This window comes from Enhydra lutris, unplaced genomic scaffold, assembly GCF_002288905.1.
Source record: "Enhydra lutris kenyoni isolate GAN:26980312 unplaced genomic scaffold, ASM228890v2 scaffoldscaffold64, whole genome shotgun sequence".
NCBI lineage: Eukaryota > Metazoa > Chordata > Mammalia > Carnivora > Mustelidae > Enhydra > Enhydra lutris.
In genome coordinates, this window is record NW_019154148.1 from 4,711,839 (window position 1) to 4,738,394 (window position 26,556).

The window sequence follows — 26,556 nt, forward strand, 5'->3', positions numbered from 1 at the left end:
CAGCTTATAATTATATTCAGGAAGGAGCTAGAATGTTTCCCTTCATCTTCCTCGCTGCCCTTCCAGTTAAAACACACACATTTTCCTTCTCACCACACCTTGGAATTCTTCTAAGACCTAAAATACAAAGGACCTATTTAATTTTTGACCACAAAATACTATTTACTTCATTACGTCATATGCCTTTAAAACCCCGTGCAAACAAAATAGGAACAAATATAGCAAATACGCAATGACAGGCTTTTGAGAACCAAGTTATTTTTTAAACGAGGATGACTTTTTGGGGAATGGACTATTGCTCTCATCTTCCACTGCAGTACAAGCAACGTCTGCTGCAGAATGTCTACATTTTTATCTTTTTCTCACATGGTCCCTCTTCTTCCTGGTTGAAAATTTAGAAAAGGTTTTATTCTGCACCCACTGGGGTAAGTGATCTAAGTCCATGCCAAATGAAAGAAAAATAACTTTCATTTACATTTGGGTGGATTTATCAAATCCCTACTGCTCCTTCCCCCAACTCCATGGAAAAATATAAAAAGTGACATTATCCCACAGCACACTGATGATTTACTAGGAAAAGTTTAGGGACAAGAGTGCCCTGAGCTAATGAAGAGATCTGCAGGTTCAGCCTCTGTAACACGGCCTGAATCTAAGAGATGGGTCCTTGCTACCAACTTTCTTCTCAAAATAAACCCACAGTTTCATTAAGACTTGGCCACCTGGGGCCCTGATTTGGAATGACAACTATGGATGCTAATTCTTTTTTTTTTCCTAAGGTCCTGGGGCTTGGTGTCCCAGATGCATTTACCCTTGTTTCAGGCCCAGCTCTTAGATAAATAACAGGGGAATTCAATAGGTATGGAGGAGTATGGGCCCCCCACTATCACACCCATCTCCACTCACTGCAAGGCCCCCCACTCACATGAAAATTCACATGCAACAGTCATGCCTCTCCAGGAAGCCAGCTTGATGTGTTCATAACCTCACTGTGACAAAACAGTAATTTTCTTTTTTTTTTTGAAGATGTAATTAATTTTATTTTTCTTTCACATGTTTTTTTATTAACATATAATGTATTATTAGCCCCAGGGGTATAGGTCTGTGAATCACTGGGTTTACACACTTCACAGCACTCACCATAGCACATACCTTCCCCAATGTCCCAAAAAACAGTAATTTTCAACAAGCCTGTCTTGCCCTATATGTTTCCTCCCACTTAACTTTGCCCCAGCTTGCAGGGTCTGGAAGGTGGCCCGTGACCTCTGACCTCTGTGAACTCTGACCTCTGTGAACACTTTGGCTGCAAGACTTTGCTCCAAGTCCTGCTAGCTGAGCACCCCTTAACAACGAGTCATGCCTTCCTGCTCCCCCACCCAGAAAGTAATGGCACTATCGACCTTTTATTGCTGTTTGAACTTTCACCTTATTCATGACTGAATTTATCAATTAACAACCTACAGATTCCCTATATTCCTTTCAGTCTCCCAGATTGCTCTCCATATAGCTGAACTGTAGCAGAATTCAAGGAGGGATAAGTTAATGGGGTCAGGGTGGAGAGTTGGAAGTCACCAATTACAAAGGATTTAGACAGGTGTCAAAGGTCACAGCTGAGGTCAAGCTGAAGACGAACTATAGTCGTCTTCCTAATAAAGTTCAAACTACCAGAAGTTAGGGGTCATGTATTTCCTCTTTGTATCACTTTTAACACTTGGCGAAAACATGGGTTCGTAGCAACTGAGTAAGTATTTTCTCAGCTTCGGAGGGACTATAAAATAAAGGCACCTTGATCTGATATCTCTATATTTATAAGTACACAGTAATTTTATGGTGTCTGTTGCCCTGGTATTTGTTTTGTAGTATTGGTTGCTATCTTTAAAAGATAGGTGATGAAGTAGAAAAAAGAAATGATTGACAATGTAGTGGGAAGAATATTGAGCAGGAAGGGGGGTCTGGGTGGCTCAGTCGGTTAAGCGGCTGCCTTCAGCTCAGGTCATGATCTCAGGGTCCTGGGATCAAGTCCCGTATTGATCAGGGCTCCTTGTTCAGCAGGGAGCCTGCTTCTTCCTCTGCCTGCTGCTCCTCCTGCTTGTGCTCACTCCCTCTCTCTCTCTCTCTCTGATAAATAAATAAATAAATAAATAAATAAAATAAGTAAAGCTTGGGAACACCTCCACTGCCACGACGGCACAAACATATGACTCTTGAGGAAGTTGTGAGGTGAGAATATCAGACTCTTCAGGCAAGTGGGAAAGTTGTATGCTCTTCAAAAGGGGCTACTCTACCTCTGAACCAAATAATATACTGTATGTTAATTTACTGATTTTAAATTAAAAAGGTGGGGGGGGAAGAGGGGGGCTACAGGTTCAAAAAGGCTAAGCAGAGACAATCAGCTCAGAGAGTCACCGCTTTAACAAACAACAAGCACATGCCTTCCCATTTTGTGATTTAGGCCTCTAGAAAAGTGCAATAAAAGAAACTCTTGGATTTTACTCAACTATTTCCTTCCCGGGTTTTCTGCAAACAAACAAAACGGGAAAGATCCCTATAACACACAGCCTTTCTGGCTTGCAGTCTTCACTCCCAAGGTCAGGACCAGCCAGCAGCACACACGATCTGGTTATGCCACATCTGGGAACTGAAGGCTGGTGTTAGTTCCCCTGCTCTCTCTGCTTTGGACTCAAGCAACCCTGTAAGGATACCCTGACCTCAGAAAAGAGAACCATCCATCCTCTGGTGCCCACAGAGCTCACTGAAACATGCTATTACAGTGCCTGTGAAGTCTGGGTTGAAAGCAATCAGCTGGGGAGGGGGGTAGTTAATTTGGGAGAGCTTGTCTCATAGGGGCTTGGTATTTCAAAGCCACTCTCCTGCCCTCTGGTATAGCTGGAGAATCCTGGACTCACCACGTTCTTGCATTGGAGGAGGTCTTGGGGTCAAGACCACATGATGTCCTTGGGCGGTCCATCTCCTGCCACGTTAGAAATATACACTCAAGACAGCATGGTACTGGCATAAAAACAGACACATAGACCAGTGGAACAGAGTAGAGAGCCCAGATATGGACCCTCAATTCTATAATCTTCGACAAAACAGGAAAAAATATACAGTGGAAAAAAGACAGTCTCTTCAATAAATGGTGCTGGGAAAACTGGACAGCTATATGTAGAAGAATGAAACTCGACCATTCTCTTACACCATACACAAAGATAAACTCAAAATGGATAAAAGACCTCAACGTGAGACAGGAATCCATCAGAATCCTAGAGGAGAACATAGGCAGTAACCTCTTCAATATCAGCCACAGCAACTTCTTTCAAGATATGTCTCCAAAGGCAAAGGAAACAAAAGCGAAAATGAACTTTTGGGACTTCATCAAAATCAAAAGTTTCTGCACAGCAAAGGAAACAGTCAACAAAACAAAGAGGCAACCCACGGAATGGGAGAAGATATTTGCAAATGACAGTACAGACAAAAGGTTGATATCCAGGATCTATAAAGAACTTCTCAAACTCAACACAAACAAAACAGATAATCATATAAAAAAATGGGCAGAAGATATGAACAGACACTTCTCCAATGAAGACATACAAATGGCTATCAGACGCATGAAAAAATGTTCATCATCACTAGCCATCAGGGAGATTCAAATTAAAACCACATTGAGATATCACCTTACACCAGTTAGAATGGCCAAAATTAGCAAGACAGGAAACAACATGTGTTGGAGGAGATGTGGAGAAAGGAGAACCCTCTTCCACTGTTGGTGGGAATGCAAGTTGGTGCAGCCACTTTGGAGAACAGTGTGGAGATTCCTCAAGAAATTAAAAATAGAGCTTCCCTATGACCCTGCAATTGCACTACTGGGTATTTACCCCAATGATACAGATGTAGTGAGAAGAAGGGCCATCTGTACCCCAACGTTTATAGCAGCAATGGCCACGGTCGCCAAACTGTGGAAAGAACCAAGATGCCCTTCAACGGATGAATGGATAAGGAAGATGTGGTCTATATACACTATGGAATATTATGCCTCCATCAGAAAGGATGAATACCCAACTTTTGTAGCAACATGGACGGGACTAGAAGAGATTATGCTGAGTGAAGTAAACCAAGCAAAGAGAGTCAATTATCATATGGTTTCACTTATTTGTGGAGCATAACAAATAGCATGGAGGACAAGGGGAGTTAGAGAGGAGAAGGGAGTTGGGGGAAATTGGAAGGGGCGGTGAACCATGAGAGACTATGGACTCTGAAAAACAATCTGAGGGGTTTGAAGGGGTGTGGGGTGGGAGGTTGGGGGAACCAGGTGGTGGGTATTAGAGAGGGCATGGATTGCATGGTGTGTGGTGCAAAAACAAGGAATACTGTTATGCTGAAAATAAAAAAAATAAAAATAAAAAGTTTTATAAGCAAAAAAAAAGAAGAAATATACACTCAGTAAGGTATTTCATTCCAAGGCATTTATGGCCGCCATATGCCTACAGATCAAGCTACCAAGTGCTGAGTAACATAACTGGCCAAGGGTTAAGTAAGACCTGAAAGTGGTCCCCACTGAGTTGTTCTTGCACAACGACACACTCAGAAATCCAAATGTTTAGTAAAGACGGATGTTACACCACTGGTCTGTGGTTCGAGGCTTGGCCCATGAATCATGTTTGTTTATTACTTGTGTAACATGATCTTAAAACTGAAGTTTCTACCAGGCAACAAGGCATAATAGAGGTACAATTCCAGAAGAAGGTGCCAAACCATGTCATGAAGATTTTCGAAGTGGATGGCCGCGAGAACCCATGGGGCCTTCTTGGGCTTCTTACCTCCATCAAAGATAGATGCAAGGGGGAGTCTGGGTGGGTCAGTCGGTGAAGCCTCTGCCTTCAGCTCAAGTCATGATCCCAGGGTCCCGGGATCGAGCCCCGCATCAGGCTCCTTGCTTGGCAGGGAGTCTGCTTCTCCCTCTGCCCCTCTCCCCTGTTTGTGCATTCTCACTTTCAAATAAATAAATAAATAAATAAATAAATAAATAAAATCATTTAAACAAAAGATATAAGGAAGGTAGTCAGGGAATGGAGACAAGAGATGGGAGGAGAGATTTCTGTGGCATAGTTACCCAAGCCCTCTTGATCTCAGGGTGCTGGGAGGAGGGCAGCCCCTAACTAGGAGGAACTAGAAGGGGAGAAGGTCTCTCAGAGAGTAGAGGGTGTTTCCTGAGGCTGAGAGACGTGGAGGCTGGTACCCAGCGTCCAGGTGGGAAAGCCAAAATGGACACTGGTCCGAGTCTAACTCCTACCAGGAGGGACTCTGAAAGACAGGAGGACTGATTGCTTTGGAGGCCAGAAGAAGAGGGCTAATGTATTGGGACCCACGTCAACCCCAGCTCAGGGGTATATGTATGTATGTATGTGTGTATATATATATATTTATTTCTTGGGAGAGTTATGTGCCCTGAGACATGGAGTGAGCCAGTACAGGGCCTTGGGTTCTGTCCAACAGGGCCACCAGCAGGAAGCTGGAGAGTCACCCCTGCATGTCCCAGGGTGGCACTGAGGAAGGAGTCACGAATGACCATAAGAACAGACAGAGGAAGCAGCCTTCAGGGTCAAGAAAACTGTAGGAGAAAGAGAAACAGTGAGAAAATGACATTTGAGGGGAAAATGTATGTGCAAAGCCAGAGTCAGAGCAAATGGCGAGGTAAGACCTGCTCTATGGGTCACCGCTCCCCATCTCCCCTAGTCCCACAGGACCTGCTGTGGGAGCAACGGCAGCTCTCAAGATGGAAGAAGGGGTGACAAGAACCATGAGGTGGAGAAATGGAAACATCACTGCCCCTTAGCCCTTACCTCACTGCAGGCTTCTAACCCAAAGCCTCCAACCCCGGCTCGGGGAAGTGCTCACGGAGTGAGAGAAAGGGAGATTCGCCAGTAAATGAAGTTCAAGGCTTCTAGTATGACCCAGGACTGAATTCTCTAATTTTTGCATCTGGACAGTGTTTGTGACTTCGTGTACGTAGGTCATCTGTCACCGAAGAATGAGCGGTAAATTATGGGCTGTTAGAGTATTTAGGCAGGAGCAGGAAAGAAGATCTCAGAGACTAAATTGTAAAGGACAGTGGGAGAAACGCAGTTGCACTTTTACTGAGCTGTGAGGTGTGCTTTCTCGATAGGCTGGCTACACTGGTTTGCAAAACATACAGGATCTGAATCTTGGATGAGCAAAATCATCCCCTAGAGAAGACGGCTAGGCCCCATGAAGCACGTGTGTTCAACGCCTCTATAGGATAGTGAAATGACCTCTTTTCTCTGTGACACCAACGACATCATGTGCTTGGCGCTGGAGTTCGCTGCTTGTTTTGATACTTCTAAATTCTTTCCTAATATTGCTCAAATTTCTCCCTTGTGTGTCATACCCTGAGGAGGGTGCCAGATTTCCTAGCATAAACAGCAACTGGAAGGAAATCTTTTTCAGTTCTCTGTTCACTCTTTCTACACCTGCACACGCTGATTCATGCTGATCATACTGTTCTCATCTTCATTTGTCCCTGATCAAAGATCAGAATTTTCTCCAGCCATTTCACACTAGTGAGCCCACCCTCATCCCCTGAGGATCCTATTCTCGCTTCTCTCAATACCTCCCTATTCTGTCTAATATTTTATTAAAGACGTGGCAGGGTCAGAAAAGCAAGATGTATTCCTAACGGACACTGTGAACGAGAATGGAATTATACATTCTTCCACCGAATTTCAAAAGTGAAAGAAAACTTGGAGAGTCCCACCATCTTAATTTATAGATGTGAAAGCTGGTACCCTGGGAATTTATACAACTGGGGAGACAATGAGTTAAGTAGCAGCAGTAGTACCAGAACCAGGGCTCTAGGTCCCAAGCCTATGGTCCTTCCCAGCTCCCTTTCCTTGGGCCCTTTTTTGTGCTTTTTAGAACATAATGTAATAAAAACTACAAGCCAACTAAGAGATCATGAAGAAGACTGAGGATTAACTTTATGGTTAATAACATTACCAAATCTAGAGATGATCAGACTTCTGTTTTCCACCCTGATGGAGGAACATAGGCTAGAATTAGCCCTCTGTTGAACACAACTACAAACTCTTATAAAATATATAGAACAACTGTTCTCAGACATGGTAACAGAGAGCACAGGACTGTGATTCCCAAGAGAAGAGAAACTAATGAGGTGAACTCTACAATGACCTTGTCTACCTATAAGTAATTTCTCAAATGCAGCACAGGGACAGGGAACAGAAACTGAGTTCAGGGGTCTCACTGAGTGGAGAAGACTATGACTGATGCCCAGAGAGATCTAGATAGCTAAAATCTGCAGGGCAAAAATCCAGACATCTGCACAGAATCCACTCCCCCTCCCCGTCCCCAATGCCGAGTCTTTGGTGAAATATTAATCTATACTTTAGGAAGTGAAGTAAAGAAATGCTATTGGGGGAAAGAACAGGTACCACAGAGGGGAAAAACCAAACAATTCCTAGAGCTCACACAGTGCTAGGAGTTGTTCAAATTCCCACAAGCTGGAGTACAGAAATCTCCAGAATGATTGGATTTTTCAACAGAGACCAGGAAGATAATGCCTAAGCAATGGATTAAAGTAGGTCTAGAGTAAAGGCGACTTTTGATTCACTCTCAAAGAACTTAAAACAAGCCATGGGAGATCAGACAAGGATTGAGAAGGTCACCATATAACTTATGTACCTATCTAAAAAAGACAGCATTCATTAAAGCAACATAACAAAATACTGCATTCAGCAACATAAACTTTGAAATGTCAGGCACTCAATAAAAAACAAGAAAATGCCCAAATATCTGGAAACTAGGCAGCACGAGTTGTAAATAACCCATGAGTCAAAGAAGAAGTCAAAAGGGAAATATAAAGTATGTTGAACTGAATGAAAATTTTAAAAACATGAAATTATTTGTGGCATGCCACTAATTCAGTAGTTAGTGGAAAATTTATACCACTAAACACCTATGTTAGAGAAGAAAAATATCTTAAATCGATTACCTCACACCCATCTGAAGAAAAGAGAAAAAGAAAAAGTGGCACCTGGGTGGCTCAGTCAGTTGAGCATGTGGCTCTTGATTTTGGCTCAGGTCATGATCTCAGGGTTGTGAGATTGAACCCTGCGTGGTGCTCTGCACTCAGTGGGGAGTCAGCTTGTGAATTCTCTCCCTCCTTCTCCCTCTGTCCCTCCCTCCCTCCCTCCCTCTCTCTCTCTCGCTCTCTAAAATAAATAAATAAATCTTAAAAAAAAATAGAAAAAGAAAAGGGAGCCCAAAATAAGAAGAAGAAAGGAAATAATAAAGAATAATACGTAAATTACTGAAAAGAAAAATGATAAAGAAAATCACTGAAACTAAAAATTGGTTCTACAAAAAGATTAATAAATTATATAAATTTCAAGGCACATTTATCAAACTTATTGTCTATCAGAAGTAGAAGAGACCTTGGAGAACCCCACCCTTTTAACTTAAAAAAGCTGAGGACCCTGGAGTATAAGTAACTGTTTAGACAATAAGTAAGTGCCAGAGGTGATATCAGAACCAGGACTTAAGCTCCCATAAGAGAGAAGACACAAATGACCAATGTCAGGAATGAGAGAGGTGACATCACTACAGATTCTACAGTTACTAAAATAATAAAGGAATGGTTTAGAAACACTAATTTTACTTAAATTTGACAACTTTGACTAAATGGACAAATTTCTTGCACAACCCAAACTCCTAAAGCTTACTCATAAAGAAACAGATAAGTAAAATAACCCTTTATTCATTAAAGAGATTTAATTTGTAGTTAAAAACCATCCCCCAAAAACTTTCCGGACCACGTGGCTTCATTAGTGAAAGTTAATCAAGAATTTAAGAAAGAGTTTATACCAATTCCATATAAATTCTTCCAAAAAATTAAAGAAGAAAAACTTCTAAATTTATTATTTGAAGCCAGTGTTATTCTGATACCAAAGATACCAAGACACTGATACCAAGACAAAGAGAAAGAAAACTCACAAATGTGGATACAAAAGTTAAGAACAAAATTTTAGTAAATCAAATGCAACAAAACATAAAAAGGATGATACATCAAGGCCAAGTGGGATTTATCTTTTAAATAGAGTATTAATTTATCATTAGAAAAATCAATCAATGTCATTTACCATATTAACAGACTAAAAAAGAAAAACCACATGATCATCTCAAAGATGCAAAAAAAAGCATTTGGCAAAATCCGGCATCCAATCTGATAAAAATTATCAGAAAAGTAAAAACCAGAAGGGAACTTCCTTAATTTGATATAGGGAATCTACAACAGGGATGATGAGGAGGAAGGGGAGGACGAAGAGGAGTAAAAGGAGAGGAGGAAGAAGAGGAAGAAGAAGAAAAACTACAGGAAAAAATAACGATAGTGTAAGACTGAATACTTTCACCTTAAGAAAAGGAACAAAACAAATGTATCTGCACCTAAGCACTTTTATCCAACATTGTAATAGACACTCTAGGCATGGAAGTAAGGCAAGGAAAAGCAACAAAAGGCACCTAAAGTAGCAAAGACGTAAAACTGTCTTTATTTGAGATGATTTTTCTATATAATTACTTATATAGAAAAACTATGGAATTGTCAATTTAGCTAAGTTATATTCATGGATTGGCACAACATAGGGAAGAAAGGCAGAAAAGGAGTTGAAGACAGAAATAGGAACAAAGAACAATAGCAATAAACAGAAAACAATAATACACATGATAAATTTTAATTCAACTATATCAGTACTGATATCAGAAATGAAAAAGGAGTCATCAGTGCAGATCCCATGGACATTAAAAAGATAATAAGTACTATGAACTACTCTATGCTCACACATTTGATCTTCTATTCCTTAAAAGACATAATGTGCCGAATAAAAAAAGCAGATAAATGATTCCTAACACATTCTGTGTGGACGGCACTACCCCAATACCAAAACCAGACAAAACATTACAAAAAATATATAAAACTATTGACCAATATCTCTTATGACACAGATACAAAACTTGTTAAAATATTAGCAAACCAAATCCAACAATGTATAAAAAGAGTTATAAACCACAAGCAAGTGGGACTTATCTCAGGTATACAAGACTGGTTCAACACATGAAAATTAATAATGTAATCCATCACATTAACAGACTACATAAGAAAAATCACACAATCTTATCAATAGGTGCAGAAAAAGCATTTGCTATCATTCATGATAAAGACTGAGTAAAATGGGAATAGAGGGGAGCTTCCTCATCCTGACAAAGACTATGAAAAGTCTACAGCTAACTTCATACGTAATAGTGAGAACTGAAATCTTTCCACTAAGTTCAGGTATAAGCAAGGATGTCTCCTCTCACCACTCCTCTTCAACATTGTGCTGAACACCTTACTAATGCAATAAGTCAAGACAATGAAACAAAAGATGTATAGATTGCGAAGAAAGAAACACTCTTTAGTCACAGATGACATGATTGTCTATGCAGAAAATCCAAAAGAATTGACCAAAAAACTCCTACAACTAATAAGAAAGTATAGCAAGTTTGCACTATACAAGAGTAAGATACAAAAGCTGATTGCTAGGGCACCTGGGTGTCTGGATAAGAGTCAGATTATCAAGATGTCAGTTCTTCCCAACTTGGTCTGTAAATGCAATGCAATCCCAATAAAAATCCCAGCAAGTTAAGTTTGTGGATATCAACAAACCAATTCTAAAGTTTATACGGGGAGACAAAAGACGCAGAACAGCCAACACGATATTGAAGGAGAAGAACAAACTTGGAAGACTGACACTATCTGCCTTCAAGACTTACTATAAAGCTATGGTAATCAAGAGAGTGCGATATTGGTCAAAGAATAGACAAATAGATCAATGGAACAGAATAGAGAACCCAGAAAGAGACCCATACAGATACAGCTAACTGATCTTTGACAAAGGAGCAAAGGCAATGCAAGGAGTAATGATAGTCTCTTCAACAAATATTGCTGGAACTACTAGACATCCATGTGCAAAAAAATTGAATCTAGACACAAACCTTACACCCTTCACAAAAATTAATTCATAATGGGTCAAATTAACTTACAATGGGTCACTTTAAAATGTAAAATTCAAAAACATAAAACTCCTACTAGAAACATAAGAGAAAACCTAAATGACCTTGAGTATGGTGAGGTCTTTTTAGATACTATACCGAAGACATGACCCATGAGAGAAATAACGGATAAAGTGGACTTCTTTAAAACTGAAATATTCTGCTCTGCAACAAACAGTATAAAGGGAAAGAGAAGACAAACCACAAACTGGGAAAAAATATTTGCAAAAGACATATCAAATAAAGGATGGTTATCCAAACTATACAAAGAACTCTTAAAACTCAGCAATAAGAAAACAAACAACTCAATTGAAAAATGGGCCAAAAACCTCAACAGACAACTCACCAAAGAAATTATACAGATAGCAAATGAGCATATTAAAAAGTGCTCCACATCACAGATCACCAGAGAAATGCAAATTAAAACCACAATGAGATAAAACTGAACACCTACTAGAATGGCCAAAATCCAGAACACTGACAACACCAAATGCTGTTGAGGATGTGGAGCAACAGGAACCCTCATATATTGTTGGTGGGAATGCAAAATGGTACAGACCCTTTGGAAGTCAGTTTTGTGGCTTCTTACAAAACAAAACATATTCTTACCATATGACTCAGCAATTATGCTGAGTCAGCAATTATGCTTGATACTCACCTAAAGAAGCTAAAATTTCATGTCCTCACAAAAACCTACACAAAAGAGTTTAGAGCACCCTTTTCCATAATTGTCAACATTTGGAAGCAACCAAGGTATTTTTCAGTAGGGGAATGGATAAGTAAACTATGGTACATCCAGACAATGGAATATTATTCAGTGTTGGAAAGGTATGAACTATCAAGACATGAAAAGACATGAAGGCATCTTATTTGTGTATTAACAAGTTAAAGAAGCCAAGCCTGAAAAGGCTATGTACATATAGTATGATGCCAGATAGAAGACATTCTAGAAAAGGCAAAAACATGGAAACAAGAAGATCAACGATTGGAGCAAGGGATGAATAGGCAAATAACAGGATTTTTAGATCAGTTAAAATACTCTGTATGGTCTTATAATGATAGATATATGTCACTATACATCTGTCCCAACATATAGAATGTACAACATCAAGAGTGAGCCATAGGACTCACTCACATGGACTTTGGGTGGTTATAGTGTATTGATATATTCATCTTTCGTTAAAAAAAATGTATTGTTCTGGTGAGTGATGTTGATAACGGGCAACGCCATGCATGTCCAGGTTCAGGGGTTAAATGGGAAGTCTCTGTACCACCCTTTAGTTTTGTTGTAAACCTAAAACTTCTCTACAACAGTCCTTTTAAGAAAACATTCCTAGACATGATACCAAAAGCATAGTCTATTTTAAAAATTGGTAAACTGGGGCGTCTGAGTGGCTCAGTGGGTTAAAGCCTCTGCCTTCGGCTCGGGTCATGATCCCGGGGTCCTGGGATTGAGCCCCGCATCGGGGGGTCTCTGCTCAGCAGGAGGCCTGCTTCCTCCTCTCTCTCTCTCTCTCTCTCTGTGCCTACCGGTAATCCCTGTCAAATAAATAAATTAATTTAAAAAAAAGAAAAGAAAATGGACAAAAGACATGAGGAGGAGACATTTCATCAAAGGCGATATGCGGATGCCAAAAAAGCATGAGAAGGTGCTGAGTGTGATTAGCCATTAGCAAAATGCAAATTAAGTGCGGGCAAGGGATAATATGTCTGACTACGGATGAGAAAAATGCAAATTGAGACCACAATGAGATATCATTATATGTGCGTCATAACAGCTAGAATAAAAAACAGTGGTAAAAGCAAATGGTGGTTAAGATGCAGCGAAACTATCATTGACACATTATTGGTGGGAATGTAAAATAGTACAGACACTTTGGGAAACAAGTTAGCATTTTCTTAAAAACTGAACATGAAACAACCACATGACCTACCAATTATACTCCTTTCCTGGGCATTTATTCCAGAAAAATGAAAATTCATGTTCAACCAAAACCTCATACAATTGCTCCTGGAAGCATTATTTGTAATAGACAAAAACTGGAAACAACCGAATGTTCCCATTCAACAGCAACGGCCCACTCCCCCAGCTCCTAGCCACCAACATTCTACTTTCTATTTCTGAATTTAACCACTCTAAATAGTAGTTAAATACAATGTCCTCAAAGTTCATCTACGTTGCAGCATGTGTCAGAATGTCCTTCCTTTTTTTTTTTTTTTTTAAAGTCGGCTCCGTGCCCAGCATGAAGCCCAACACAGGGCTTAAACTCATCACCCTGAGATGGAGACCTGAGCTGCGATCAAGAGCCAGCCACTTAACTGACTGAGCCACCCATGTGCCCCAGAACATCCTTCCTTTTTAAGGCTGAATAATATTCCCGCATATATATAAACCACCTTTTATTTGTCCATTTGTCCATCGATGACCACGTGTTCCTTCCACCTTGTGGCTATTCTGACTATGGACATGAGTGTGTCATCTGGAATTTTTGAGGGTGTGCCCCAGAACTCTTTGTTTGATAAACTCCCCTGGGGATTCTAATATACATTCGAGGTTTGTGAACCACAACTTGAATTCAGGATTTCCCCAAGGATAGATGAAGAAGGATTTCGGGTAGCTCTCAGACACACTATTATAGAGAGCTGACTCACATATGAGAAAGTCCGTCTTTTTCACATTTTATGAAACTTTCTGGTAAGGTCAAGAGAAAAATCTTGGTTTGATGTTATTTATCTTGAACACTGGATTCTAATTTCTCCTTTTAATAACGTGAGAGCAGCCCTCAGATTTGGAGCTCCAGATCCTTCAGCAGATAATCGTTAACAGGTGAACTTAATAACATCATTTTTTCATCGTATTAATGACTCTACAGCACCACGACTATAAGTTCTATATGATAGTGTTTTTTAATAGATCTACTTAATATTTTTGTTTAAATTGAGTGATATTTTTTAACAAAAGAATATGGCCAGAGGTATGTGAATATGGCAAAACCCTGAAGAGTGATGTGCCAGAAAGTGAAGTCCAGGAGATACTGCTTTTGGGAACATCAGCATTTGGATTTTGCTCTCAACTTCCTGCACATAGAATGAGAGAGGCAGACACACAGAGAAGCACATGTCTAAGGCATCCAATAGAGGTCTCCTCTGTGGCAGAAATGGGATGGCACCTGCCAGAGGGGGAAAGGCAGAGAACATTCAGGAAGCATCCCCAGCAATCTCTCAAGCCAGAAAATCGGGGACCTAAGCCTTAGAAGAGTGAGACAGTGATGCTCTTTGAATTTGCTGGAATGATTTTCTTTTTCTTTTGCCTTAATGTTGAGTAAAATTTTCTAAAAACTGCAGCCTGTCTAGACTGTGATACGGGGTCACCAACGAAGAGAAGTAAACACATTGGGCAATCAGCTCAGAGACATGGAGGGCCTGACTCAAGTCACACAGCTCAAACTCAGGCCTGGTGGGCTTCCAAGATCGGCTTCACCGCACTCATTATGTCATCCAAGTTCTTTGTGACCTTGGCTTCAAATTCAACTGGAGGTTTCTTTCCCTCGTGGTTTCCAAGGCAGAGAGGCAGAGGAGCAATTTCCAAGCATCAGCTCCTCTAAGATGCGGCGAGTCTGGAACTCTGCAGTGGTCTATGAACATCTGGGGGACTTTATTCGGATTTCTGCTTGTTTGAATTTTAATGTTCTCAAAATACGGTTTCTAGTTACCACTAGAGCTGGCAACACAATAGAAAAATGGAAAGGGAATTTCATTTCCCAAATTTGTGAGGGTAGGCTCTCCAGGCCATGGGCCTCATTAAGAAGAGATGGGTTAGCAAATGATTTACTGACTCAACAGCAGAAAATACTGTCCCATGTGAGGGCAGTGTCCTTTTTTTTCCCCTCTGAAAAATCTTGCACTCTGAACCACCCGCACAGTAATTACAAAGGTTTCCTGTGCCCTTAAATCCGGTAACACAACATCCTAATGAGAAAATTTCCAAAACTATTTTTCAAGCCTTGATGCATGTTCAAAAGAAAAAAAAGCATACAGTCCTTAAAAACAAAAGTTACAGATTACACACCCAGCTGAGGGAGCTTATTAAACCTACTTCAAAGCCTTGACATTTTCGAAAATAATGCAGGAGATGATTTAGGGGGTAACTGAGTAGGTTCCTTTCCCTCCGAGAACATCTGAGAACATTTTCTCTAATAATAAAAAGGCAAAGTACATGCACTTGTGTAAACCGTAAATGGTCCACCAGTGCGTGAGCGAAGAAGAGCGCCAGTGTGAAGAAAGACCTTTCCAGTATCTTCCACACACACATGGTTTCCCCCGCACCCACCTGGGGTCAGTAACGCGGTCGCAGGGCGTGGAAAGAGGCAGTTCTTGAGATGGAATCGTTCCGTGTGGAAAGCATTATCCCAGATGAATGTAAAGAGAACACATGCATGCTACGTGAGCTTGCAAACTCGGAGAGGTCTCTTGTCTCCGCTGCTATTATTACTATTACTACCATTACTACTGTTACTCCTACTCCTACTGCTATTATTTTCTTCTTCCCGGGGAAGGAATCCCGAAAGCGCCAGCTTCCCCATCCTCCGCAGAGATGTTCAGAAAGCTTGGCAGAGGTGGGGGAAGCTGCGGCACACGCACAAAACAAGACTCGCTCCCCAGGCAGAGGATGGGAAGGGATGAATTCAAGGGGACTCTTAAGTTTTGGAGAATCTCACAAAAAGGGGGGGGGGGTGAGAATAGCACCTACGGGAGGGTATTTGTTGCAAGAGCAGCAGCTCCAGAGCGCGCGGAAGAAAAAGCAGACAGCTGAGCCCGGAGGCCCGCTCAGGAAGGGAACCTCGGGGCGCGAGGGCGCGACAGCCCCAAGCTTCTCCAAGATTAATGCCCAGACACCACCCGGCGATCTGCTTAAAACACAGATTCCGATCCTTTGGTCGAGGGTGGGGAATTTGCAGTCTCGAACAAGCTCCCAGATTGACAGCTCCTGCCGATCCACGGACCAAACTTTGAGGAGCAAGGGATTTGCTCACGGCAGCGAAGCCATCCTGGGTTAAAGCAAAGGTGGGGGGCGGGGGGCTTGCTGAAGCCGACAGTAAACGTCTCGGGGGAGCAGCGACCTTAGAAGGGCAACGACAGAAACGAAATGGATGCTGGATGGGCCGGGGATGGTGCTTCGAATGAGCCGGAGGAAGGACCGCGGTCTGGTAACCGCCGTTACAAGCAGGATTTCTGAAGGGAAGGGGAGCAAGGAGGGCTCTACAAGAAAGCAGCGCGAGCGATGGGGGTTTGGGGGGAGGGGCAGGAGACGCGCACCTGGACGCAGGCAGGCGGCTGGACTCTGGGCCGGAGCCGGGGGACGCGGGAGCGGAGGGGACGCGGGCCGGCCTGCGCTTACCTGCGCTCCCCCTGGTCTGTGTAGACGCTGAAGAAGAGCCCCTCCCTGAGGTCCTGGTACACCAGGCCGGAGAAGCTGAGCTGCAGCTCATACCGCCCCCCGGGCTGCAGCGGGCCGCCCAGCTCCAGCACCATATACTGCATGTCAAACGCGAACCACACGTCGTCCACCGGCACTCGGCCCACCGTGCCGTCTCCGGCGTCGGAGGCGAGAGGACCCCGCACCTCGGCGCTCTCGCAGTCCAGAAAGAGGCTGTGCAGCAGCAGCCGCCTGGTGGCCGCGGTGCAGCGCACCGTGATGTTCACGCGGCCCGTGAAGGTCAATGTCGGAGCCCAGGACTCGTGGGGCCGCAGCCGGGGCCACAGCTCCAGCTCGTAGTGCAGGGGCACGAGCCAGGGCGGCAGGCGCAGCTGGTCCCAGGGCCCTGGGGGGCGCCCGTGGCCCGTGGTGGCGGTCACCGCCGGCTCCCGAGTGGGGCGGGTGCGCCCGGGGGGCAGCGGCTCTCCCGGCGTGGCGGGCGGGGAAGGCGCGGCGTCCAGGCCCGCGCGGTGGGGAAGCTCCGACGGCGGCACGCGCGCGCAGCGGCCGTACAGGGCGGCGAGCGCGGCCAGCGCCAGCAGGAGCGCGGCCGCCAGCCCGGCCAGCAGCAGGGCTACCGCGCGGCTCACGTAGAAGCCGGAGCTGGAAGGGGGCCCCATGCTTGGACCCGGGGCGAGGGCGAGGCGAGAGCCGGAAGACGGCGGCGGCACCAACCTTGCTCCGAGTGCTCAGTGATGGGACCCCTGCTCTTCCTCTCTGTAACTTCCCTCCTCCACCTCGTCCTCCTCCTCCCCGAGAAGCTTGGGAGACGCGAGCGAGCGGTTGGGACCAGGGCTTCCCCCTCCCAGCTAATCAGATCCAGGCCCCTGCCTACCCACCCCCGCCCCGCCAGAGCCTGGGGAAAGAGGCGGATCCCTCGCACCGCCGCGCGCGCCCCTTTGGGTCCGAAGGGAAAGCCCAAGTGGCTGAGGCTTCCAGAGTCGACGCGGGAAGGGGACGGTCGGGGCAAACTCGAATTTGGGACGAGGATGTTTGAATTCGTGAGATTTGCTGGATGCGCCCCGCGGTGCAGTTTCAAGGGTTGTCGGAAAAGACAGGAGCGCATAGCACACCCCGCTTCTTGACTGCAGGGATGGTCTGCGAATAGCACACCAGTTGGCCGCTACCCGGGATGCGAGTGCTAGCGGGTGCGGTGCGGGGCTTAAGGATCTGGACTTTTGGAGACGCACTCTGAAATGACCCTGGGTGGGTGGGGGGCATCCTCGCTATCAGAACTCCCCAAGCCAGATCGTGGGACCCTAAATTCGCCACCTAAATAAGCTCGGGAATCACGCAACCCAGGCAGCGAGTGCAACGATGGAAACCAGGTCAGGAGTCCCGCCGCATTCCCGAGCTTGGGACATGGGGCTGCGGGAGTGGTCGACAGAAAGGCAGGGAGAGTTCCTCTGCAGCTCTGGGGTGGAGAGGGGACGTCTCCGGGAAAGGGATAGGACGGCTCTGCTTTCAAAAGCGGCTCGTTTCATGCAGCAGTCGTGCGGCCAGCCTTTCTTCCGCCCAGAAACTGCTGGGCCGGGAGTCCCAGGCGATGCCCTAGTCGGTGAGATCTTTGGCATGCCGGGCATGTGTTTGCTATTTAGTGGGTGCTTCCGGGGTAGTTCTCCGGCCTCTGCGCCCAACCTCGAGTTTGCACGCACGCACTCGCCTGCATTGGGAATGGGGTTGCAAATATTCAGCGGGCGCTGGGGAAGAGGAGTGAGCGGTTAAATATTCACCTGCCGGCTGAAGACTTCCTTGAGCGCGTATCCCGTCTTCCAGAACGAAGATAATTTTTCCATCTCGGCCAGGAAATGGTCTTGGCTTTCCTGCTTTGAACTGTAGGTCCCATCCAATAAGAAAATCCTTCCACCTGAGTCCAGAGACGGGTAAACCAAGGTGATTCTCCCGGGAAATGTGATCCGCCCTGCTCCTCCAGCTGAAATTAGTCACATTAAAAACAAACCTCCAGCCAAGCTCACGCACTCACTGTGCTGTAACTGGCGGGCCAGTGTCCTGATTACAGGTTTGATTGGCTTTCTTCAGAAAAGGAACGATCGTGTTTAAAAATAATTATGGCCACCTGCATCCCTCCCAGAAGATCCTGGGTAGAGCTGAGGGAGAAAAAGCTCCTTCTGTTTCTCCTTCTGCAAGTCAGGCTGCCACAACTATGAGCTACTGAGCTATATAGCAGGGGCCTCTGAGTGTAGGTTATTGTGAGATGGGGATTGCCACAGAGGCAGAGCTAATGAATTATCGTCCTTGCCGCCCAGTGGTCCATTTCTGGAAGGATTCCAGACTCCCAAGGAAAGGTTAAAGAAAGAAAAGGAGTCCCTAACAGAGTGACTTGAAGTTCATATTAGAGGGGCCCCTCCCCTCGATTTTGCCTAAGAAACTCTACAGAGGTGTATAAACAGACAGAGGTGTTTAATTCCATTTGCCTAATATCATTAGACAAGTAGAAATTGACTACTGCACAAAAAGATGCAAAGTAATAAAATGACATCCAATGACTCTCAATTTAAGTATCTTATTTAAAGGGAAAATATTTGATAAATCGTTGAACCACTCAGAAGTTGCTAAATAATACACTCACTGAATCATGCTTATGTTAATAATTTTTAAAAAGAACTGGAAAATACTATCATATGAAATTTTTGACATTTCAGTGAAAGATGAGTTCTGGGAAACATATCAGTTGCCAAGAAAACATTCACTAAAAGTTTTTTTTTTTTAATTTCTTAATGAGATCTCAGAAATTCCCCCTTCCTATTTAGACCAGCTAGAACAGTGATTCTCAGCAGGAGGTGCTTTGGGCTGCTCCCCTCCCCTGGACATTGGCCAATGCATGGAGACTTTTGGTTGGTGGTTCTGTGGCGTGGGGGTGAGGCTTTGCTACTCATATCTAGGGAGTAAAGGCCAGGGATACTGCTAAACCTCCTACAGTGCACAGGACAGCCGCCTGCAACAAAGAAATATCTTGCCCAGAAATGTCATCATTGCTACTGTTCAGAAATCCTAAACTAAAGCAATAACCCAAGGCTTTTTGTGCTACCCCAATGGGACTTGGCCTTTGTATCTTTGTACCTATTTACTTTTGTTGCTTATGCTTATGTTTTGGCAGGTCTATTATCCTTCCATCATTATATCTTAGTACTTACTATGAGCCTCTATAATACTTTATTCTTCCTCTTGGGCCATATAATTTAATTTTTCTTTTCTTTTTTTCTTCATTTACTTTGCAAATTTAATTTTTTTTTGAATGGGTGATATATTCATAAGGCTCAAAAATAAAGAGTGTGGAAATTTATGTTGAGATATCTGGCTTCCACTGCTTTCATCGTTAACAATTTTTGATAGTATTTTTGTGTATGTATCCTGTGTTTCTTTATGCAAATCATGCAAATACAGTTATCTACTCTTGCATTTTTCCTCTTTCTTAAGTAAAAAATAGTGTTCTAAAACATGCTTCTGACCCTTGCATTTTTTTTCATTTAACAATATATTCTGTGTATCTTTCCATATCAGTCCACAGAGATCTTTCACATTCTTTTCTACAGCTGCATTGTATGGATATACCTTGGCAAAGATTTGGTTCTGTGAAAGGATTCACCAGACTCCACAGGGTATCTTCACAAAGGCTTTTATTGAAAGCCAAAGAATATGGTGCAGCAAGAAAAAGAGAATACAGACAAGTATTGGAGGTCAGAGAGACATCCCCTTTGCCCTTATTTGCATAAATACGGATCACACTGTCACCAACTGGAACTGCCAACATCTTTGAGAGGAATCTTGTTTACAGAAAGGAGCTCAAGGAGCTCAAAGGAGAAGCTTTTGGAGAATCTCCTTAAATAATCAAGGCAGATTTGTCAGAAATCCAGTTGCCGACCATCAGTAAAGGAATTAACCTGGGTCTCCAGGGAGAATTTCAGACTTGAGTCAGCACATCATAAACTAATCAAGAGTCAAAAATCAAATATCCAGAAGTAAGACAGAGTAAGGAACACTGAAAATCCTCTCCTCTGTGAAAGCAATGTGAACTCTGAAAAAATGGTCAGAATTAACTATTTCAGAACTCTGGAAAATAACCAAAATCTTGTAGCAATCAGGAAGTGTTTGTTAAGGGGAAAAAAAAAAAAAAAAAAAGCCAAATCTCAGTTAAAAAAAAAATAATAATAACCTGAGCTTTATAACATTTTTAACTTGCTTTATTCTCATTTCCTCCTTCTCAGCTCTGCAGTAGGCTTAAAAAATCAATAGTCCCCATCAAGGTGCGAACCAGTAGCCTGGCAGCCACTGGAAGGAGCATGAAGTCCTTTGAAAGCCTCATTCTCAAGAGAACTGCCATTATTTGAACTACCTGGTGATTCCCTGAAAGACTTCCCTGGAAGGGGTGCCTGGGTGGCTCAGTGGGTTAAAGCCTCTGCCTTTGGCTCGGGTCATGATTCCAGGGTCCTGGGATCGAGCCCCGTGTTGGGCTCTCTGCTCAACAGGGAGCCTGCTTCCCTTCCTCTCTCTCTGCCTGCCTCTTTGCTTACTTGTGATTTCTGTCTGTCAAATAAATAAATAAAATCTTAAAAAAAAAAAAAAAGACTTCCCTGGAAGTCTATCTTTATTGCACTTGATTTCACAGTTCAGCCTGGGGTGAACGGCCTTTCCTCAGGCCCACGGGTTGAAAATAACATTGGCAATTGTTTGATATTGCAACTGCCTGGGGTGGGTGAACATTTGACCCAAACATTAAGCCCATCAGAAGGTTTAAAAGGAGAAGCTCGGGAATTAGGTATCTACAGGGGGCTTTGAAAAGCTGGAGTCCAACATGTTCCTCAAAATCTTAAAGGCCATATGCATTCTATGGGCTATGTACAGGACTAAGGCTGCACTGCATGGAAAAGACCCAAGAAAGCCCTAAGCACCTCTAGCTTACCTTGAGGCATTGCTCAAGCTGGTCTCAAGCCTAAGACAGCACTGTCAACTGCCCGGTTGAGTACTGAAGGGATATCCCAACACCCACACAGACAGACCCACAAAAACTGAGAAATTCAGGTATTCAAGGGAATCTCTGTCTAACCATTAGCTGACCACTAGGCTAACTGAGCAAACCCCTAAGTGGTCACCAAAAAAAAAACAAAAACAAACAAACAAAAAGAAACCACCACCACAACAAAACACACTTTACTGAATTAGTTCAGATCAGAAAAGTCTCTAAGCAAACAAATGATGACAACAACAATGAGCAACAATAAACCCTGAAGGAGCCAGAGATCTTAGACTTGTCACATTATTTAAAATATCATGTTTTCAACAACAAACAACAAAAATTATGAGATGTGCAAAGAAACAAAACACTTTTTTTTTTTTTTTTTGCACATCTTTATAGAAAATGTCCCTGAGGACTTTCAAACACTGGGCTTACTAGATAAAAATTTTAAATCGGCCATTTTAAATATGTTAAATGAACCAAGGAAACCATGTCTAAAGAGTTTAAAGGAAAGTATGGAAATAATATCTCATCAAATACAAAATATGAATAAAAAGGTTAAGTTTTTTAAAAAGAATCAGATAGAAATCCTGGAGCTGAAAGTACATTAACTGAAATTTTAAAATCACTAAAGGGGCTTCACAGAGGTTTTTTATCAGGAAGGACAAATAATCAATGAAATTGAAGATAGGCTCCATGAGTTTATTCAGTCTTGGTAACATAAAGAAAAAAAGAATGAAGAAAAATGAACAGAAATTAAGAGAACTGTGAGACACCATCAAGAAGACCAATGTATAGATGTGGAAGTTACAGCAGGAGAAGAGCAAGAGTAAAGGGCAGAGAGATTATTTGAAGAAATAATATCCAAAAATTCCCCCAAGTTTTTGCAAGATATGAATCTACAAATCTAACAAGCTCAATAAATTGCACATAGGATAAATTCAAAGAAATCCATACCAAGACACATAATCATACTGTTAACATTCAAGGACAAAGAGAGAATCTTATAAGCAGCCAAAGAAATGTGATTTTTCATGCAAAAGGGATTCCCATTAAGACTACCAGCTGAGGGGCACCTGGGTGGCTCAGTGGATTAAGCCTCTGCCTTCGGCTCAGGTCATGATCCCAGGGTCCTGGGATCGAGCCCAGCATCTGGCTCTCTGCTCAGCAGGGAGCCTACTTCTCCCCCACCCCACCCCACTCTCTCTCTGCCTGCCTGCCTCTCTGCCTACTTGTGATCTCTGTCTGTCAAATAAATAAATAAAATCTTAAAAAAAAAAAAAAAGACTACCAGCTGACTTCTCATCAGAAACCTTGGAGATGAGAAGGTTGATCTACTCAGCTGAAACCCAACCAACCAACCAAACAAGCAAACCCTATCAGCTGATAATTCTATATCCAGAAAAAGTGTTCCTCAAAATGAGGGAGAAAAGGAGATAATCCCAGATAAACAAAAGCTAAGGGTGTCCATAACCACTACATCTGCCCTTTGAGAAATACTGAGTCCAGGTTAAAATGAAAGGACACTAGGCAGTAAATCAAACAAGAAATAGGGATCGCTGATAAAGGTAAATAGATGGGCAATTATAAAAGCTAGTATTTTTGTAACTTTTGTTTGTAACCCCAGTTTTTATTTTCTATGTGATGTAAAAGACAAATGCATAAAAACAAATATTAATTTATATTATTGAACACACCATGTATAAAGATATAATCTGTGACATCAGTAATGGAAAGGGGAAGGATCAAGCTGTATGGGAACAGAGTCTTTGCTATTGAAGTTAAATTTGTATAAATTCAAATTAAATTGATATAATTTTAGAGTGTTAAATGTAATCACCATGGAAGCCATGAAAAAAATCTTTAGATCATACACATAAAGAAATGAAAAGGGAATTAAAATGTTTCAATCAAGTATCAACTAAACACAAAAGAAGGCAGCAATAGGAGAAATGGAAAAAATTATAAGGCATATAAAAAACAAAGCAAAATGGCAGAACTAAATCCCTCCTTATTGGAATTATTTTTTTTAAGATTTTATTTATTTATTTGACAGACAGAGATCACAAGTAGGCAGAGAGACAGGCAGAGAGAGAGGAAGGGAAGCAGGCTCCCTGTTGAGCAGATAGCCCGAAGCGGGGCTTGATCCCAGGACCCTGGGATCATGACCTGAGCCAAAGGCAGAGGCTTTAACCCACTGAGCCACACAGGAGCCCCCTTATTGGAATTATTTTTTTAAAATTTTTTTTTATTTATTCATTTGACAGAGATCACAAGTAAGCAGAGAGGCAGGCAGAGAGAGAGGAGGAAGCAGGCTCCCCACCAAGCAGAGAGCCCGATGTGGGGCTCGATCCCAGGACCCTGGGATCATGACCTGAGCCAAAGACAGAGGCTTTAACCTACTGAGCCACCCAGGCGCCCTGGAATTATTTTTTTTTAAGATTTTATTTATTTACTTGACAGAGAGAGCACACAAGCAGGGGGAGCCGGAGAGGAAGATGCAGGCTCCCCAGTGAGCAGGGTGCCCAATGCAGGGCTTGATCCCAAGACCCTGGGATCATAACCTGAGCCAAATGCAGATGCTTAACTGACTGAGCCACCTAGGTGCCCCTTGAGTAATTATTCTAAAAGTAAATTAAACTCTGCAACCAAAAGACAGAGATTGGCAGAATGAATTTTTAAAAACATGACTTAGCTATCTGTTGTCTACAAAGAGACATATTTTAGATCCAAAGTCAAAGGTTCAAAGTGAAAGAAGGGAAAACGATATTCCATGCATATAGTAACCAAAAAAGAATTAAACTGCCTATACTAATATCAGACAAAATAGATTTTAAATCAAAAAATGTTACAAGGGACAAAGAATGTTATATATCAGTAAAAGGTTCAATACAGTAAGATGTAATAATTATGAACATTTACACATCTATAACATATCCTCAAAATACATAAAGCAAAAACTGACAGAGTTGAAGGGAGAACTCGACAGTTCCACAAAAATAGTTGGAGACTTCAGCATCCCACTTTCAGTAATGGATAGACCAAACAGACAGATAATAAGGAAGGAAATAGAAGACTTGAACAACACAAGAAACCACCCAGGCCTAAAAGTCCATACACAACACTCCACCTAAACAACGGCAGAATACCCATTCTTCCCTAACACACCTGAGATTTCTCCATGGATAGACCACATGTTAGGCCAGAAAACAATTCCCAATTAATTTAAAAGAAAGACATTATTCAAAGCATCTTTTCTGAACATAGTGAGATGAAGTCAGAAATTAATAAAGAAAATTGAAAAGCTCACAAATATGTGGAAATTAACACAAATCTCAAACAGTGAATGGGTCAATGCTCAGGGGGAAGTTTATAGTTATAAATGTCTACATTAAGAAAGAAGGAAGTCCTCAAATCAGTAACCTAAATTTATACCTTAAGGCATTAAAAATAGAAGAGGAAACTAAAGTTGATGATAAAAAATAATAAAGATTAGAGTGGAAATTAAGAAAATAGAGAATAGAAAAATAATAAAGAAAATCAATTCTGTTCTTAGAGACCAACAAAACTGACAAACCATTAGCTACATGAACAAAGAAAAAGAGAAGCCACAAATAAATAAAATCAGAAATGAAAGTGGGGACATTATTATCAGCTTCACAGAGATGAAAAGGAATATAACAGAAAATATAAGCAATTATATTCCAACAAATCAGTTAACCCAAAGAAATGGATACATTTTATGAAACATAGAAATTAGTTAAACTGACTCGAGAAGAGATTTTTTAAAAATCTCAACAGCCTGTAACAAGTAAAGAGATTGAATAGACAATGAAAAGCCTCCCCCAGAACAAAAGTCCTAGACCACATGGTTTCCCCCAGGGAATTCTACCAAAGTTTAAAGAAGAATTAAAACCAATCTTACTCAATGCTTCAGAAAAAGTAAAGAGGAATAAACAATTTACAATGGCATTATTCTGATTTTTAAAAAAGCCACATAAAGACATCATAAGAAAAGAAAACTAAAAACCAGTATCTTTATGAATATAGAGTAAGTATAAGCAAATAAAACCCAGTAGAGCATTAAAAGGATTATTCACCATGAACAAGTGAATTTATCCCAAGAATGGAAGAGGGGGTGACACCTGAATGGTGCCGTCGGTGGGTTAAGTGTCTGACTCTTGGTTTCAGCTCAGGCCATGATCTCAGAGTTGTGAGATCGAGTACCCTATCAGGTTCTGCACTCAGTGCGGAGTCTGTTTGAGACCCTCTCCCTCACCCTCTGCCCCTCCCACTCGTGTGCTGTCTCTCTGTGTGTGAAATACATACATAAATCTTTAAAAAAAATAAGAAAAGAAAAGAAAAAGAGTGGAAGAGTCGTTCAACATAAGAAAATCCATTGATGTAATACAACACATTAATAGAACAATGGAAAAAAAGGACATGATCATCTCAATTGAGACAATTGATACAGAAAAAGGCATTTGACAGAATACAGACTTTTATTTATAAAAACTTTTATCCACAAAACCTCCCAGAACACTAGGAATCCTGGGTGGGTCAGTCCGTTAAGCATCTGCCTTTGGTTCAAGTCATGATCCCTGGGTCCTGGGATCAAATCTCACATCTGGCTCCCCGCTCAGCGGGAAGCCTGCTTCTCCCTCTCCCACTCCCCTTGGTTGTGTTCCCTCCCACTCTGTGTCTCTGTCTGTCAAATAAATAAATAAAATCTTTAAAAAAAGAAAATATATAGATATAGATATATAAAAGAAGACTAGCAATAGAAGGAAAATTACTCAACATGATGAAGAGTATTTATGAAAAACCCACAGCTAACAACATATTCAATGGTGAAAGACTCATTGCTTTTCCCTCTTAAGGTCAGGAATAAGACAAAAGTGTTTGCTTTTATTGCTTGTTAGGAATGATGAAAAAGCTTTACGGATAGAAAGTGGTGGTGGTTACACAACAGCGTGAATATATTTAA

The 26,556-nt window shown here is 42.2% G+C and overlaps 1 protein-coding gene across 1 annotated transcript in view; it reads right to left on the minus strand.

Moving 5' to 3' along the window:
• LOC111158914 (laeverin) overlaps window positions 1-17,214 on the minus strand; it is a 65,400-nt gene extending 48,186 nt beyond the window's left edge. The window contains exon 1 of the mRNA XM_022521245.1: window positions 16,517-17,214. Within this exon, the coding sequence (XP_022376953.1) occupies window positions 16,517-17,214 (698 nt within the window). The remainder of the gene's footprint in view (window positions 1-16,516) is intronic.
• Between the last annotated feature and the right edge of the window lie 9,342 nt (window positions 17,215-26,556).